Source organism: Mastigoproctus giganteus, chromosome 9 (assembly GCF_048544385.1).
Source record: "Mastigoproctus giganteus isolate SK-2022 chromosome 9, ASM4854438v1, whole genome shotgun sequence".
Lineage (NCBI taxonomy): Eukaryota > Metazoa > Arthropoda > Arachnida > Uropygi > Thelyphonidae > Mastigoproctus > Mastigoproctus giganteus.
In genome coordinates, this window is record NC_143583.1 from 45,081,797 (window position 1) to 45,101,799 (window position 20,003).

The following is a 20,003-nucleotide window of genomic DNA, read 5'->3' on the forward strand; positions in this document are numbered from 1 at the left end:
TGCTTCCTTGTATAAATATTTTTTTTTTATAATTATCAGTATTTTGAAATATTATTAAAATAAATGACCGTGGATTTGCGGTTGAAAAAAGGAACTTAAAAACAAGAAGGAAGTACTTCTAGTAGTGCAACTGTGGTTGATGAAAACTAACACAATACTGTCACACTTAAAAGTGAGGATGAACAATCTTAATTGTTGTCCTCAAAAATCCAAAGTGAAAAATCAGGAACCTATTAAAAAAAGACCAAAATAAAAGTATGATGACAGTTATTTGAATTTCAGCCTTATATGTGTTGGAAATAAAGATGCTCCTGATGCACAGTGCATCGTATATAATAAAATATTAGCAAGCAGTTCTTTGGCTCCCGCTAAACTTCGTAGGCATTTGGAAATCAATCATGCTGAATACAAAAACAAAGATATAAGTTTTTTAAGCAGCATCAGGACTCACTGAAAAATTCTAAACTTTCAATGCTTAAACTTGCTAACACAGACATCAAAAATGCAACAAAAGCATCTTATTGAGTAAGTTACCGTATTGCGCTTAACTGTTGTTGTTGTTTTTTGGTGTAAGGGCTACTTATTGGACTTTTCAAAATTATGAATGTTACACATGCATAATCACTGTTATGACATTAGTCAAAAAATCATGTAAAAAAACAATCACATAATTTTACCTGTTTAATAAAGTGGAAAAACTCCAGCAGATTAGTGTCGTTACCTATGATGTGGGAGTGTGTCAAGGTTTCTTTAAGGTTTGGCAGAAAACTAAATGAAACTTGGCTGGCAGTGGTGTATAAAGTACACTCAACAAGAATATACTTCATTATAAGCAGGGCGTTGCACTGTGTGCATTGTAGAGGATCATTACCTGTGAGAAGATAATAGTGGGTAAGTTGACTGTGGCCAATTTGCACTTTGGTTAAGATTACTTCCTCCCTTCTGTTTACACAGAAGCTGGAAGTCCATAATTGCGGTTTAGGTTTTATTTGGCCGAGTTTATTATGTGTTTGGGCTTGCCATTGAATTTTAGTCAAAAATTCTCCACTGTTACCCATATTCTTTGTATGTTACTTTTGTAGTCAAGATATGAAACATGATACTGTGTGATTCTCTGTTGGATGGATGTTTTAGCAACATAGTCTATACATTCTTTTTCTGGTATCCCAGCATGGCCTGGAATCTAGTGCTGGAGTTCTTGGATATGCATCAGTTTGTATTTTTTCGAACTTTATTAAAGAATGTGTTTGAGAAGAAATATTCTGTAAAGCTATAAGCACCCTCTGGGAGTCCATATATATCATGCTTTTTTTGGATGGATAGATGGAGAATATTTTCTATTGCAAGTTTGATGGCTCATAATTCAGCTGTATAGCTGCTGCATTCGTTGGGAAGTGATACTGAGAAGGTTTTATGAGGGAAGATGGCTGTGGCACCTACTCCACTCTCAGATTTTGACCCATCAGTATATATTTTTGTAAAATGCAGATAATGTTGTGTGTGGACAATATGGAGTCGTTCTATATTGACAATTGCAAGAGAGTGCTTTCCCCAGTTTAGGAAATAACTGTCTTTTTTTTTGTTAGTTGTTGGTGCATCGGCTTCTGTGGCCATAACGCACCTCCCAAAGTTTTTGCATTTTACTCTGATCCAAGCCTGCGACCTTAGGGTTGCCAGGCAGGCACTTTACCCACCTGGCTAGCCCAGTCGGTGAAAGAACTCTCACAGGATGACTTAATTGAGGACCATGGGGGATCCACATGTTTGAATCTTGAAGAACTTTGTAAGGATGTATATTCCAAGCTTGTGATAATGCCTGAAATCTGAGCACAATAGACTGACCTGCCTGGATTTATTTCTATTGAACATTGTGAACTGTGAGTCATTAAGAATCGGCCTAATGGGATGGGTAGGTAGACTTTGGATTTTAGTTGTATAGTTGAGAAGTAACATCTTTCTCCTGAGGCTTAGGGAAAGCACGTGAACTTCCCCTAAGCCTCAGGAGAAAGATGTTACTTCCCCTAAGCCTCAGGGGAAGTTCATGTGCTTCAATGTAAAGACTGAAGTGGAGAAGTTCTATAAGAAGTCCTATCCTCAGGGCAAAATGTTGAAGGGGCAAGCCATGCTAGCATGTTTTCCCTAGTAGAATCATACACTGGGCACAGTAATCAAGGCAAGATCTGAGTAGGGCTCCATAAAAATGAAGTAGCGTGAACCGATCTGCACCCAATGATGTAGCAGAAGTAATTCTGAGTATGTTAATTTTTTCTGGCAAGACGTATGTAGATATTTAACATATTCCATGAAGTTCAATTTCCTATCGAAAATCAGATCCAAGGAGACAAATGCTGTTCACAACTAAGATAAGATGATTTGTTAGGTGCAGCAATGGATCTGGATGCGGCTTCCTTTTGTTACAAAAGTGAACTACTTTAGATTTCAGGTTTGATAGTCGATACCCATTCTGTGCCATACATAGCTGAATATTATTGATTGAAATTTGGAGCTGCTGCTCAACGAAGGTCATGTTCTGTGAACAGCAAGGAGCAGACAGATCACTGGCATAGAGATATGAATTCACACTGTTGGACATATTTTCATTCATGTAATTTATTCTTATTGCAAATAATGTGGCACTGAGAAAAGAGCCCTGTAGAACTCCTTCCCATATATATGTTTGGGAGAGGGCTCGTTGGTATCGAACTTGAAATGACTCTAATGAGTACAATGAACAACAGTGCAGAGAAATAGAATGGGCCAGTAAATCAGATTGTGTTATAATGGGGGATTTTAACTTCCCAGATATTGACTCGAACTTGTGGACTGGTCACTTGCACACACTAGCAAGACTTTTGTGGATTTATTGGACGATTGTTTTCTGCAGCAGCATTTTCAAAAGGAAACAAGAGAGGGTAATAATCTTGATCTGGTTACCGGCAGTGATTATTTGGGTATAAAGAATTTGCAGATAAAGGAACTAATAGGTGGCAGTGATCACAGTGTACTGATGTGTGATTTACTTAAAGATATAATTACCATCAGCGGAGAGTTTTTGCTTCTGTAAAGGTGATGACAGTGGTCTCAGACAGTTTTTAAATTTTATACAGTGGGACCAATTGATGACGTCACCAACAGAAAATTCTAAGTTGGAAGCATTCAAGGAACTAATCATGGAAGCTACTAGGCTTTTCATACCAATTAAGAAATATTGTTCAAAGTTAAGGCCTAAATGGATGTCAGATGAACTAATGAGACTCGTGGTAAAGAAGAAAAATGCATGGGATGCATATAAATTATCAGCTGACACAGAAGCCTAGATATAAGTTGCTCTGATTTTTAATCAAGTCACAAAGGAGGTTAGGCAGGCAAAGGCAGAATACCAGAAAGCTTTGGCAGAGGAGGCAAAGGAAAACAGCAAAGATTTCTTTACTTATGTAAACTCTAGAAGGAAGGGGATGAATCTAATTGGTCCACTTGATATTGACGGTTCAACTGTTGATGATCCTGCTCAGGTAGCTAACAAACTGAATGAGTATTTTGCATCTACATTTACACATGAGGAGTTATTCAGAGAGACGAATGCCACAGGTCTATTAAATTCTAGCAGTGAGCTAAATGATTTTGTAATAACTGAGAGCAAAGTGGAGGAAAAATTTTTGAAGTTAAACATAAGAAAGGCACCTATGGTGGATGAGATCTACCCAGTTATATTAAAGGAGGCAGCAAAGGAAGTAAGCAAACTATTAGTCGTAATTATGAGAGCATCCTTGGACTCAGGGGAAGTCCCCACGGACTGGAGATGTGCAAATGTTTCTCCAATTCGCAAAGGGGATCTAAGAGTAACACGAGTAATTACAGACCAGTTAGTTTAACTTCCGTTCCTGGGGAAAAAATGGAATCGCTGGTTAAAGATGTATTGTAGATCATCTAGACAAGACTACAGTAACAATTCAGCCACAGCATGAGTTTGTTAAGGGAAAGCCTTGTCTGACAAATTTTATTGGACACTATGTGGTTACAAAGGAACTGGAGGCAAAAAATAATTTCAATATCATATACTTGGATTTCAGGAAAGTTTTTGACACTGTTATGCATGGAAGACTACCGGACAAATTGGAGCAGTGCGGTATTAAGGGTAAGTTGCTACAATGTATAAAAGGTTGGTTGAGTGGGAGAAGAAAGAGTGGTAATCAATGGATGTTGCTCTTCATAGACTAATGTTATTAGAGGAGTCCCACAGGGTTCGGAGTTGGGCCCACTGTTGTTTTGTATATTTATCAATGATATTGATGTAGGTATATCAGGCTTAATGTCGAAGTTTACAGATGATACAAAGGTTGGTAGGGGGTGTTAATGACAGTAATGGCAGTGTGCTACTGCAACAGGATCTAGAAAATTTGGGCAGATGAGCTGAGAAGTGGCAACTGAAGTTAACATTAGCATTAGTAGAGGCATATGATGCAAGAAAGCAAGCTTAAGCAGCATCAGCCAAAAAAAAATTCCATTTCACCACTCCGTTTGTTCGAAATACCTGTCCAGCTGAGCCTTAAATTTATTTAGACTATCAACTTCCACAACAAGGGATGGAAGTCTGTTCCACCAACCAACTACCCGCTGGCTAAAGGCAAATTTCCACACATCTATCTTTCCTCAATTCGAATTTATGCCCTCTCAGGTAATTATTCTGAACAAGAGGAAGAATCCCATCGGCATTGAGCATGCTCAAACCATTCAAGGCTTTATACACCTCTATCAAATCACCTCGCCGGTGCCTAGTCTCCAGACACTGTAATTTGCAAAAAGTTTAATGCTGACAAATGCAAAGTACTGCATATGGGTAGAAGTAACCCCATAGAAACATACCAACAGTGTGGTACTACACTTAGGGTGGTAAAAAATAAAAAAGATATGGGAGTAATGTGCAGACGGACATGAAATTTTCTGTGAAATGTAAAACAGGCTGCCAGAGCAGGTGCTGGGGTATTGTCAATGATATACAGGAATTTTGGTAGCAGGGAAAAGGAGGTGATTATCCCGTTGTATAAGGCAATGGTCAGGCCAAACCTTGAGTACTGAGTACAGGTCTGGATGCCTTAATTTAGGAAGGATGTAGAGTTGCTTGAACGTGTACAGAGAAGGGCAACAAGATTGGGGAGGGGAATGAAGAGGCCCTCTTACCAAAAAGGGCTTAAGTTCTGCAAATTGGAGTGGCCGGAGACTAGGCACCTGCGAGGTGATCTGATTGAGTTGAGTATGTTGAATTGTGATGGGATTCTTCCACTTGCTCAGATTACAAACCTGAAGGGGCATAATTTCAAACTAAAGAAAGATGTGTGGAAATTATACTTTAGTCAGCGGGTTCTTAATTGCTGGAAAAAAGTTCCATCTGTCGTGGAAGTTGATAGCTTAAATAAATTCAAGGAGGAACTTGGAAAACAATTAAACAGACTGGATGTGTGAAATTGGTTTTTTTTTTTTTTTTTTTGGCTGATGCTACATAAGCTCATAGACTTGCTTTCTTGCATAACATGCCTCCATTACTACTGCTACTACGTATGCTGAAGGAAGTTCTGTATGAAATACAGCAAGTGGACTCTCAAGTCAAGGGAATGCAGATCTCTCAGGATACCAAAACACCATGTGGTGTCGAAAGCTTTCTCGATATTGAGGTGGATGAATGCATTCCTGATGTTTGTTTCAACTTTGACCATGAGATCCAGGGCTGATTAATTTATTCTGAAACCAAACTGATTATCAGAGATTATATTTTTGGAGTAAAGATACCAGTGGATGATGAATTATTTTTTCTGGTGTTTTGCTTAAGCAACTGGTAACTGAAATGCATCTAGTTCTCAGAAATTGAATGATTTTTTTCTGATTTGGAAATTGCCAGTATAGATGAGTGATGCCAGGAACTGGGAACAGAAGCTCGGGAAAGAACTTACGAAAGCAAAAACCCTTCCCTTTACCCCTGATGGTAGTTACCTCTTTGAGTGGGATTTACTCAAAATTGGTAACTACCATCAGGGGTAAAGGGAAGAGTTTTTGCTTTCGTAAAGGTGACTAAGATGGTCTGAGACAGTATTTAAATTATATTCAGTGGGACCAACTGATGAATGATGTTATCAACAGCAAATTCAAAATGAGAAGCATTCAAAGAACTTATCTTGGAAGCTACGAGGCTTTACATACCAACTAAGAAATAATGTTCAAGGTTTCAGCCTAAATGGATGTCAGATGAACTAATGAGCCATATGGCAGAGAAGAAAAATGCATGGAATACAATAAATTAATATGTGACACAAAAGCCTATGATAGATATAAACTATTTGGTCCTTGAGGTTGTAACAGACATTCTTTCAGATATGCCAGACAAGCTGTACTTGCTACCTGGGAGTCTAAAACGCTGATGGAACTGATATTCGGGTGACACTCAAGTCAAGTGGACCCAATTTAGGCGAAGTCCGAATGGTCTGTGACAGCCAAATCCTCTGCTTGCACCTTCACGATGGTGGGACTGTTAGTAATCCTGGGTATAACCTCCATGCACAAGTACATGGTGGGTGACCACCCAGGTGTGAACCAACGTAAGCAGGGGTCGGGGTGTGGTGCCCACACCACATGGAGGAATGCCGCCCCTCTATGTTACCAGGCAGTACTAGGTGATAGATGACTTTCATCAACCGGTGAAATACCACCCCTTTGCTTATTGGAAGCTTGAAGTGGTGGAACCCATGTTTAATCTCTAGAGCTAAGTTCCGGTCAACCCTTCCCTATCTCTTCCATCATGCAGTATGATTGATGATTTTTGAGGTTATGATGAACGTCGTGGCGAGATCCAATATTCCTTACATTTCGAGGGTACAGCTCAAAAACGGTGTTCACAGGCCGGCCGCTAGTTATTACACTGGACCGAACCTATTGGTAAGTCTCTAGGAGGCTTCCGGATCAGCTAGTGTATAATCTTGCTACCTCTACTCTGTCAGATAGTGATTGGAGGGAGTCCAAGTAGTGTGTATGAGGGGAGCATTGTCGAGGCCACGTTATGTCAAGGATCTGGGTATATTCTTACCATGTGTATACCATATCCAAAAACTTCATTACTTCATAGAGCTTGTCCCACCCACTTTTTCTTACCATTGAATACACCATGAATTGTCAAACTAATAGAGCAAGCTTATCTGTGAAAAGATCTAAACCTCCCAAGCACTTCCTAATTCATTTCACAAATATACATGGTCTCAATTCTAATCTCAACGATGTCCATTTCCACTTGCAGTCTGTCAAACCCCATGTACTTTTTCTGACAGAATCTCAGTTATCGGTTGATTCAACTACTGCTCATCTCAGATGCCGAAATTATTCGCTGTATGATTCCTTTCGACAAAAAGGTGGTACTTGTGCATATGTCCATTCTGATATTCCCTGTCAGAGACTTGCCAATTTGGAATCTCCTCTCTTTGATCTTCTCTGGCTTAAAATCTCTCTACCTCATTCTGTCAAATTCATCTGTTGTCTCTACCGTTCTCCCAACTCCACTAATCACTTGGAGCTCTTTGACTTCCTCTCTTTGCAACTTGACTTTCTCCAGTCCAACTTTCCTAACGGTGAGGTAATTTTCCTTGGTGATTTTAATGTTCACACCTCCAGCTGGCTTCCGTTTTCTAGTTACACCGACCCAGCAGGTCGAGATGCTGAGGCTTTTGCAATTACTAATGACCTAGCACAGATTGTTCATTTACCTACAAGAATACCGGACAAACCTAATCATACAGCCAATACGCTTGATCTTTTTCTCACAAACAACCCTTCTAAGTACACGGTCGAAGTGAGAGGTCCTTTAGGCACTTCAGATCACAACTTGGTGATTGTCTCTTTTCCAATGGAACATTTATCTCATGGCTATTCCCAACCTCGTGTTGTTTGGCATTACAAGAATGCAAAATGGGATGACCTGCAAGATTTCTTTTCTTCTTTTCTTGGTCGGATTACTGTTTCAAAACTACTGATATCAACGTTTACACATAACGTGTCGGTGAAATTATTCTTGCAGGAATGGAATCCTTTATCCCACACTCCACTTTAAAATCTTGTCCTTTATCTAAACCTTGGTTTTCAATAAATGTGCTAAGGCCGTTCAGGAGAAGAATGTTTCGTATTGTAATTGGCTTGTTTCCAATTCTCCAGTTTCATTTTCTGTCTACACCAAAGCTCGCAACAATTGTAAAGCAGTTATTAATCAGTCCAAACTAGAGTTTGAACAGGCTAAGAGTAGAAAACTTGCTTCTTGCCCTAATAGCAGCCGAGCATTCTGGTCTCTTGCCAAAGCTATTTGCCGCAACTTTTGCCCATCTCTGCTCCCACCTCTGTCCAAACCAGATGGTTCTGTTGCCACTTCAGCCAAGGATAAAGCTGACCTGCTAGCATCCCATTTTTCTTCCAGCTCATGTAATGATCTTGGTAAAACATCTCCCACAATTCCCAACACGCTCCATTCAATGCCTCCTGTGGTCTTCCGTCAAAAGGATATCAGAAGGATTTTGATGAATCATGATGCTAAGAAAGCTCCAGGCCCCGATGGTATTTCTCCACTTGTTCTCAAAACCTGTGCTCCTGAACTTACTCCTGTTCTTTGCCGCCTTTTTTCACTTTCTTATTCCAAAGGTGTTTTTCCTTCTGCTTGGAAATTTGCTCATATCCAGCCAGTTCCTAAATAGGGTGACAAATCCCTCCCATCCAATTATCGTCCCATTGCAATTACTTCTCCTCTTTCTAAAGTAATGGAGAAATCAATTAACCGCCAACTCTTAAACTACCTAGAAACCTTCCGTCTGATCAACGATCGCCAGGATTGGATTCCCTCAGTGTCGATCCACTGGTGATATTCTGGCTTATGTTACCCATTTAGGGACTAATTCAATGGAAAGGTTCGGTGAAACACAAGTAGTTGCTCTTGACATCTCAAAGGCTTTTGATCGTGTTTGGCATAAAGGTCTTCTAAACAAGGTTCCATCTTATGGTTTGCCAACTATTTTTAGTAACTGGTTATCAGTTTTCTCTCTGATCGCTCACTGAGGGTGATGGTAGATGGCTCTCTGTCTTCTAACTTCTCCACTAATGCCGGTATCCCCCAAGGTTCAGTTCTTTCTCCCACTCTTTTCCTCTTGTATATTAATGACCTTCTTCCATTGACTGAAATTCTATCCATAGTTTTGCCGATGATAGCACATTAAATTCCACTTTTCATTTTTGAGAAACCTTATCCTGCTCAATCAGTTTCAACTTCTCGAAAATCTGCTACCAATTCCTTAAATGCCGATCTTCGGGTAATTCTCCAATGGGGCAAAGACAACTTAGTTGATTTTAACCCTTTTAAAACAAAGTCTTGTCTTATATCTCGCAAAAAGGATTCTTCTGCTCCTATGCTTATCTTTGGTGACACTCCAATTTCTAGGCAAAATGATATATCTCTTTTGGGGATTATCCTGACTTGTAATCTCTCTTGGCACAAGCACATTACAAATATTGCTTCCTCTGCATCTAAAAAACTTGGTTTTCTCTTTCGCTCTCGGCGTTACTTTTCTTCCAAACAGCTGCTCACTCTGTATAAATCGCAAATCCGCCCTGCCATGGAATGTTGTTCCCGCATCTGGGGTGGTGCCCCCAAAACCTCTCTCAGGCTTCTTGATTCCATTCAGAAGAGGGCAGATAGATTAATTAATGATTCATCTCTAACAGAGTCTCTCCACTCGCTTTCTCATAGACTTACTGTTTCTGCTGCATGCCTCTTCTAAAGATACTTCCATGGGCACTGTTCTTCTGAATTGGTTTCTATAATTCCCGCTCTCTCTTTCAAAACAGTCCTAACACGTGCCGCCACCAGCCAACATCCATTTACTGTCCAACTTCAAACCCACAGAACCAACTTTTCATCTTCCTCATTTATTCATTCAACTGCCGTTTTCTGGAACAACCTTCCTTCATACGCATTTCCTGAAAATTACAATCTACAGAAGTTCAAGTCCAATGTCAACAAATATCTTCTTTCGTCTTCTCAACCTCCATCCCAAGCATGGTATTAACTACTATAGGTTCTAATACCTCTCGTGTTTGGGGTTCACATAACAAAAAAAAAAAAAAAAACTGATCTGTAACCAAGTTACAAAGGAGGTTAGGCAGGTGAAGGTAGATTACGAGAAATCTTTGGCAAGGGATGCAAAGAAAAACAGCAAAGAGTTCTTTACTTATGTAATCTCTAGAAGGAAGGGGATGAATCAGATTGGTCCACTTGATATCGATGGGTCAACCGTTGATGATCCTGCTGAGGTAGCTAACAAACTAAATGAATATTTTTCATCAACATTAACACACGAGGAGTTATTCAATGAGGAGAATGCGAAAGGTGTATTCAACTCTGACAGTAAGCTAGATAATCTTGTAATAACTGAGAGTAAAGTGGAGGAGAAATTGTTGAAGATAAACACAAAAAGGCAACTGGGGTGGATGGGATCTATCCAGTTATATTAAAGGAGGCAGCAAAGGAAGTAAGCAAACCCTTAGCCATAATTATGAGAGCTTCCTTGGACACCGGGGAGGTACCCATAGACTGGAGACGTGCAAATGTGACCCCAATTCACAAAGGAAGATCAAAGGCTGACACAAATAATTATAGACCTGTGAGTTTAACTTCTGTTCCAGGAAAATTAATGGAAGCACCAATATTATTTTTTTCAATAAGAAGTCAAACCCAAAGGAAGTTCGTTTGATCGATGCTACAATAATAATTAGGAAATAATACTCTTTGACGCTGCACAGAATCACCTAGTTAACTGCACACGGCTTACTGCTGTACTGGCCACGATTCCCGATTGAACCAAATTAAGCCGAACGTTTACGGTTTATGGTGAGTGTAGCGAGTGTAGTCAGGTATGGATTTTCTATGTTTATGCATTTACGGACGGGGCCGGATTCAACATCATCACGGGCTGGCTGTTGCCCACTCCTGTTCTAGAGGCAACCAGAGGGAGTAATACTCTTGATCTGATTATCAGCAGTGATTATTCATGCATTAAGAATTTGCAGATAAATTAACCACTGGGTGACAATGATCACAATGTACTGATATGGGAATTACATAAAGATGTAACTACCATCAAGGCTAAAAGGAAGGGCTTTTGCTTTCATACAGCGGTCTCAGACAATTTTTAAAATCTGTACAGTGGGATCAACTGATGATGTTATCAATGCTGAATTCTAAATGGGAAGCCTTCACGGACTTAATCTTGGGGGCTACTAGGCTTTTCATTCCAACTAAGAAATACTGTTCAAGGTTCAGGCCTAAATGAATGTCAGATGAATTAATGAGGTATGTGGCAGAGAAGAAAAATGTATGGGATGCATATAAATTATCAGGTGACACAGAAGTCTATGGCAGATATAAGCTTGTCTCAAAAAGGAGGTTAGGCAGATTATGAGAAATCTTTAGCAAAGGATGCAAAGGAAAACAGCAAAGAGTTCTTTAGTTAAGTAAACTCTAGAAGGAAAGGGATGAATCAGATTGGATCACTTAACATAGATGGGTTGACTATTGATGATCATGCTCAGGTAGCTGATAAACCAAATGAGTATTTTACATCTATTTTCACATGAGGAGTTATTCAGTGAGGGCAATTCCAGAAGTTTATTAAACTCTAACAGAGAGCTAACTGATTTTGTAATAACTCAGAGCAAAGTGGAGGAGAAATTGTTGAGGTTAAACATAAGGATGGCCCATGGGGTGGATGGGATCTATCCAGTTATATTAAAGGAGGCAGCAAAGGAAGTAAGCAAACCCTTAGCCATAATTATGAGAGCTTTCTTGGATTCATGGTAGGTCCCCGTGGACTGGAGGTGTGCAAATGTATCACCAATTCACAAAGGAGATTTGAAAAGGTGACACAAGTAACTATGGACATATTAGTTTAAATTAACTATAGACATATTAGTTTAACTTGTGTTCAGGGGAAAATAATGGAGTCACTAGTTAAAGAACCACTACAGGATCATCTAGACAAGACTGCAGTAACAGTTAAGACACAGCATGAGTTTGTTAAAGGGAGGTCTTGTCTGACGAATTTGATTGAGTAGCATCTTTAACGTGTTTAACGCTCTAAATCAAGGACAATTGAAACTTCTTTATTATACCCATAAATTCACTATAAAGAACTTCATTATAAATGAGCTTCACTGTACTTTGTAACACTTGGGCAATGGACCATACCAGTGTATTCAAGGAGAAAAGATCAGCAGAAGAGTTCAGGATTTGAATATAAAGCAAATAGCAAAAGGGATACTCATTAAAATTGTTATTAACAATTAAATAAACTTCCCCTTAACAATTTTTTTTTACAAAAATAGTGAAAAATGTATCTTTCACAAACAGTTGCTATAAATATACCGCAATATTTCACTATCTATTATTATTATTTTTTTTTTTTGAAAATCTACTACAAAAATTTACTTAAATTATACCAAGATGCCTTCTTTTTTTCTTTCTTTAATGTACTATTGGTACTACTTCTCTCTGAATTTAAGCTTTCATGTTTTGATAATATTAGCATTAGTAGAGGCATATGATACAAGAAGGCAAGCTTAAGCAGCATCAGCCAAAAAAAAAAAAAAAAAAAAAAAAAAATGCTCCCATTTCATCCCTCTGTTCGTTCCAAATACCTGTCCAGCTCAGTCTTAAATTTATTCAGGCTATCAACTTCCACAACAAAAGATGGAACTCTGTTCCACCAATCAACTATCCGCTGGCTAAAGGCAAACTTTCACACATCTATCCTACAACAGACTTTCCTCAATTTGAATTTATGCCCTCTCAGGCGATTAATCTGAGCAAGAGGAAGAATGCCATCAGCACTGAGCATGCTCAAACCATTCAAGGCTTTATACGCCTCAATCAGATCACCTTGCAGGTGCCTAGTCACCAGACACTGTAATTTGCAAAACTTAAGGCTTTCTTTGTAAGAGCAACCCTTTGTTCCATTCACTAATCCTGTTACCCTTCACTGTACTCGTTCCAACAGCTACAAATCCTTCTTAAAATGAAGCCTCCAGACCCGTATGCAGTACTCAAGGTGTGGCCTGACCATTGCCTTATACAAGGGGACAATCACCTCCTTATCCCTGCTGGAAAAATTCCTGTATCACTGACAAGTCACCATGAGCTGCACTTGCAGACAGTCTGCACTGCTCAGAAAACTACATATCTTGTTGCACAATTACCCACAAGTCCTTTTTATTCTCTACCACTGTCAGTGTAGTACCACAGAGTTGATATATTACTCTGGGGGTTACTGCTTCCCATATGTAGCACTTTACATTTGTCAATGTTAAACTTCATTTGCCACCTCTCCCATCTGCTCAACTTTTCTAGATTCTGTTGCAGCAGTGTACTGTCATTAGTGTCCTTAACAACAATGCCAACTTTTGTATTGTCTGCAAACTTGGACATTAAGCCTGATATACCAACATCAATATAACTTATAAATACAGAAAACAACAATGGACTCAACACTGAACCCTGAGTGACTCCATTGAACGAAGAGCAGTGTCCATTGATTACCACTCTCTGTCTTCTTCCACTCAACCATCCCTTTATCCATAGCAGCAATTTGCCTCCAATGCCACACTGCTCCAATTTGTGCAGCAGTCTTCCATGTGCAACAGTATCAAAAGCCTTTCTAAGATCCAAATATATGATATCAAAGTTATTCCCTGCATCCAGTTCCTTTGTGACCACATCATAGTATCCAATCAAATTGGTCAGACAAGACTTCTCCTTAACAAAACCATGCTGTGTCCGAGCTATAACTGAAGACTTGTCTAGATGATCCTGCAGTGCTTCTTTAACCAGTGCCTCCATTAATTTCCCTAGAACAGAAGTTAAACTAACAGGTCTATAATTACTTGAGTTGCCCTCTGATCCTCCTTTGTGAATTGGGGTCACATTTGCACATCTCCAGTCTATGGGTACCTTCCCTGAGTCCAAGGAAACTCTCATAATTATGGCTAAGAGTTTGCTTACTTCCTTTGCTGCCTCCTTTATTATAATTGAATAGGCCCAATCCACCCGGCATGCCTTTTTTTATGTTTATCTTCAACAATTTCTTCTCCACTTTCCTCTCAGTTATTACAAAATAATGTAACTCACTGCCAGAGTTTAAATCACTTCTGGCATTCCCCTCCCTGAATAATAACTCCTCATGTGTGAATGTAGATGCAAAATACTCATTTAGTTTGTTGGCCACCTGAGCAGGATCATCGACAGTTGAACCATCAATATCCAGGGGATCAATCTGATTAATCCCTTTCCTTCTAGAGTTTACATAGGTAAAGAACTCTTTGCTGTTTTCTTTGCATCATTTGCCAAAATTTCTCATAACCTGCCTTTGCCTGCCTAATCTCTTTGTGACTTGGTTACAGACCAGCTTATATCTATCATAGGCTTCCATGTCACCCATTAATTTATATGTATCCAATGCATTTTTCTTCTCTGCCACATGTCTCATTAGTTTATCTGACATCCATTTAGGCCTCAACCTTGAACAATATTTCTTAGTTGGTGTGTAAAGCCTAGTAGCTTCCAAGATTAATTCTTTGAATGCCTCCCATTTTGAATTTTCTGTTGGTAACATGATCAGTTGGTCCCACCGTATAGAATTTAAATACTGTCTCAGACTACCGTAGTCATCTTTACGAAAGAAAAAACCCTTCCCTTTACCCCTGATGGTAGTTACTTCTTTAAGTAAATTCCCACTTCAGCACACTGTGATCACCGCCACCTAGTGGTTCCTTTATCTGCAGATTCTTAATGCATGAAGAATCGCTACTGATAATCAGATCAAGAGTATTACTCTCTCTAGTTGACTCCCAAACATGCTGATGTACAAAGGGTACTAGGAAAGTTTTGCAATACAGCTTTGTTTATTTAATTTTTTCAAAGTAATTTCCTCTACATTCAATACACCTCTCCATCCTCCGAAACCAATCTTTAAACCAGTTCTGCCAAGTTTCACTAGGGAGTAAAGCACACTCGTTGTCCCAAGCCCGTTGAAGGTCCTCATCACTGGACAACCGCCTCCCTTTTAGCTTCATTTTCAAATGCGGGAACAGTGCAAAGTCGCAGGGAGCAAGGTCTGGACTGTAGGGAGGGTGCTCGAGAAGTTTCAGTCCTGTTGTGGTCAAATATTCGGTGCAGGCTTTGGCGCGGTGAGCTGCAGCATTATCGTGATGGAGGTACCAGGTGTCTATTCTTGACTTTGGCCGCAGGTTCTTCATAGATCCAATGACTTTAGGCAGGCATTGTTCAGTATACCACTTAGCTGTGACTGTCTTCTGCGTGTCCAAAACGACACGTTCCACAATTCCACTCGATTTGAAAAATACAGCTATCATTTTCTTCTTTACAGATCGGGATTTTCTGACAATTACGGGTGTGTCGTCATCATCAAAGACCCAAACTTTGTTTTGAGCCTTGGTCGGCAGATCGTAATAGTACAGCCAAGTCTCGTCACCTGTCACGATGTTGTTCACATACCGAGATTGTCCCGTATCAAACTTTTTTAACATCTCCCAGCACCAAGTCACACGTCGTGTCATCTGCTCTTCAGTCAGTTGATGCGGCACCCAGAGAGAACAAAGTTTCTTCACGTGCAAATGATCTTGCAGAATCGAACGAATTGCTGGTGCATTTAGGCCCAAAGTATCCTCTATCTGTTGGTAGGTCACTCGCCTGTTTTCGCCAAGCATTTTCCTCACAGCAGTAACGTTTTCCTCCGTAACTGACGTTCGTGGCCTTCCCGGCCTCTCAGAATCCTCCAGAGTGAAATTTCCCCTTTGGAATTCTCTATACCACCTGAATATCGTTGTACGATGTGGACAATCATCATCTAGTGCAAGAGTCATTTCTTCTAAGCACTGGTCTATGGTTAAACCACGCACGAAATTATACCGCAAAACTGTCCTTATCTCATTTCGTGACCACGATGCCATCGCAAGCACTTTACACTCTCACTACTAATGAATAACTGAGAACATCGACTTGGCGCGGCGGCTACTATGCACGTATGAACATGTCTCAACATGCAGCAACAAGCAGCTTCCTGTGATTCATTGTTGCGTCATATTGCAAAACTTTCCTAGTACCCTTTGTAGAAAACAATCATCCAATAAATCCACAAAAGCTTTGCTAGTGTGTGTGTGTGACCAACCCACAAATTCCAGTCAGTATCCGGGAAATTAAATCCCCCATTATAAGATTCTGAATTACTGGCCCACTCTATTTCCCTGTACAGTTTCTTATTATACTCATCAGAGTCATTAGGCCTATAACACACTCCTACTCTCAATTTTGATCTCCCAGTGCTTATGTCACACCAAACTGACTCGATATTGCACTGTCCAGCGATGTCGACTGTCTTCATTTCCTTGGGTTTTATGTGTTTCTTAACTAATAGCATAACCCCTCCTCCCTTCCTATCCTGTCTATCCTTTCTGTACACATTGCATTCCCAAATTCCAGTTCTGCATTCCTTATATCTGTGTGACACCACATCTCTGATATCCCAACAATATCTGCCTTGATGTTTTGTTATTAATAAGATGATGTTTTGATGTGTTGAGAAAAAAATAGATATGTATAATGATAACCCAGTTTAATGTAATAATAAAATATATAATAATAAGTAGCAGGCAGTAGCTTTCAAGACTAACGAGTCTCTTTTTCAACTGAATTTAAATACAACGGATAAGTGCAATGAGCTGAGTGAGGCACGTTATTCGTTTGCTATTGTTGTTGCACGGACGTGCGCTGTTTTACTCCACTGATCATCTAGCATTAAAACGGTTGTCTCTAGGATGGGGTGTAAACATATGCCTTTGTGGCGGTTTATTGCCTTTGGATTGTTTAATATGTTAATTGTTGTTGTTGTTTGGGGTTTAATGGCGCAAGAGCAACTTCGGCTATATTGCGCCTGTTCAAGTTTTGTTATTTCCTGTTATATTGTTACTGATTTAACATATTAGATATGATTAGTTAAGTTTATTAAGCTGAGGTATGAAAAGAGTTCACTGACGTTTGATTTTTCTCCCATAATGAGTTCAGGGCTTAATGGCTCATTTGAATGCGATTTGAAAGCTGATTGGTGGGCAATTTGGTATCGTGGACATTCTATGATGAATTTCACAAGCCCTGAAGAATAGGGTGCGGGCAGTGCTATTGAGATGACTTGGTGCGTGGCTGGATCTGTAGTTGGTGAATTGTCTTGGATCAGGGCTTGGAGCCATTCCAGCACTGATGCAATCTGGCGTAACGAGATCTCCCGTATGAAGGTGCACCTAACCAAATGTGGTTATCCATCCCATGTGCTAAGCAGGTGCCTATTACAGGCACAAGAACTCACATCCCACCCAAGACCACCGAACCAAGACAGTATACCGTCCGCCTACATTCCCTGTTATCCAGGCGTGTCAGGACGGATCTCAAAGATTCTTAGAAATTACAACATCAAATGCGTGCAGTTACCCTGCAGGAACCTAAATTCACTTGTCTCCAGTGTGAAGACCCCTGTCACACCTCTCTTATGCAGAAATGTAGTATATCGCTTCACCTGTAGAGACTGTGACAGCTACTACATAGGAGAAACATCAAGACATCTCCAAGATTGCCTTACGGAACATGACAGAGCAATCCCGCTTGCAGAAACTGACCAGTCCGCAGTTGCAGAACATTTTTGGGCCATCAACCACGATCTTGATCCCAAACATGACTTTGAAATAGTAGACCACTCACGGCACCTTCGCCACCGCCTATGGCTAGAGTCACTTAACATATTAAACAATCCAAAGGCAATAAACCACCACAAAGGCATACGTCTACACCCCATCCTAGAGACAACCGTTTTAATGCTAGATGATCAGTGGAGTAAAACAGTGCACATCCGTGCAACAACAATAGCAAATGAATAACGTGCCTCACTCAGCTCATTGCACTTATCCGTTGTATTTAAATTCAGTTGAAAAAGAGACTTGTTAGTCTTGAAAGCTACTGCCTGCTACTTATTATTATATATTTTATTATTACATTAAACTGGGTTATCATTATATGTATCTATTTTTTCTCAACCATGGACCCCAGTACACCAGGCCCATTCATTACTATTTGGATGTTTTGTTATTAAATTGTTATTAATAAGTAAATAAACTTCATTTTAACAATTTTTTTTTTGCAAAAATAGTGACAAAATGTAACTTTCACAAACAGTTGCTCTAAACATACCACAATACTTCACTATCTATTATTATTTTTTTTTGAAAGCCTACTACAAAAATTTACTTACATTATACCAAGATGTCTTCTTTTTTTCTTTCTTTTCTGTACTTTTGGTACTACTTCTCTCTGACTTTAAGCTCTCATGTTTTGATAATATTTCAGGAGATTTCTGAGGACCCCAATCTATAGACTTTCCAGATTCTGAAGAGCGACTGATATTATCAGGAAACATAAAACTTTCTTGGTTACCAATGGGAATACACTCTATACCATCAAAAGATTTTTCAACAGAAGTTTCACGAGAGATAGGTAAACCACCAATTAAAGGCAAGGTAGGACTGTGTGACTGGGATACTGAATCAGACTGAAACGTTGATGCTGAAAGGTGCTCCTGAGGACTTCCTTTCATTTCCAAAGTTTTCTGTCCTGTCTTGGGACTATGATCTGGTGTTTCATTTGGTAAATGATCCCTTTAAAACAAGAATTCACTTAAAACAATAATCAACAAATAAAAATAAATACCATTTAAAATACTAGAGTACAGTAAACCCTTGTTTTAATAGACTTCAATTTAACAGACTTTAGAAATAAGAAATAATGGAGTGTCCACTGAAATAGGTCCATTTTTTTTTTTTATCAGCTAAGCAGATAAAAAAAAAAAAAAAAAAAAAACTGTATGAAGCATTTTGTTTCCTTTTTGTGACTAATGAAGTAACCTCTATGAAGTTGCTAGAATGTTTTCATAACATTAATAATGTCAACAACTATATGTATTTCTTTCAAGTTTAATGGACAATCAGATTTAGTGGGCAGCCTTGTCTCCATAGTCCATTAAAGCAAGATTTTACTATAGTAGTAAAATAATAATAATGATATACTAATTCTAGTAAAAATAAAAATAAATACATAATTGGAGAACAAAAAGCTGTTCAAATTACTATTATCTGCTAGTAATACTTGCAAGGATAAATTATTCACCAGTGACACAAGGAGCAGAATAACTAATTAGAATTTCATTCAGAGGGCCACTGCTGTAAAAAAAAAACAACAAAGGCAAAACCAGAGTTGGTAAGGGCAGAAAAGAGCATACCCTCATTTTCTAACATACTAATGCCAATTCATTTACTATGCTTTACCAAAGTGTAGTAAATGAATTATTAGAATTATTGGCCAGTTCTGTAATACTGAAGCTAATATTATAAGGATCATAGAAACCTAATGTCATTCTGTATAAGGAATACAAACTTTGATGCCAAAACATGGTAGAGAAGGATAGGCATGAAAGGAAAGGAGGAAGTGGGGGGGTCATGCTTCTAATTAAAACATAAATGGATTTGAGAACTATATTAACTGGATAAGGAACATCAGAATATCATATCAAAATAACATGGAGCATGCTACAGACCTAATGAATGTTTTGATTTGATTTGATTTCGATTTTATTGGCGCATTAGCAGCTAGGGCTATAATGCGCCAAGACCACCTAATGAATGTATTGAATATGCTGCATTCAACTACTCATGCAGGCAATTTATTCTGGGGTTTAACAACCCACTGGATAAAAGAAAACCTCCTCAATCCAGTCTGCATACCACCCTGCATAATTTGAATTTAACAGTATTAGTACACAGTATTAGTATTGTTCATACAGCACAAAGAGGTCAGTGGCATTTGCTGCACCATCAAAAAA

The 20,003-nt window shown here is 39.1% G+C and overlaps 1 protein-coding gene across 1 annotated transcript in view; it reads right to left on the reverse strand.

The window, feature by feature from the left end:
• LOC150080194 (protein Aster-B-like) overlaps positions 1 to 20,003 on the reverse strand; it is a gene marked incomplete in the record, with an annotated part of 482,184 nt that overhangs the window by 327,327 nt on the left and 134,854 nt on the right. The window contains 1 exon segment of the mRNA XM_090380640.1: positions 18,381 to 18,783. Coding sequence (XP_090236766.1) covers positions 18,381 to 18,783 — 403 coding nt within the window.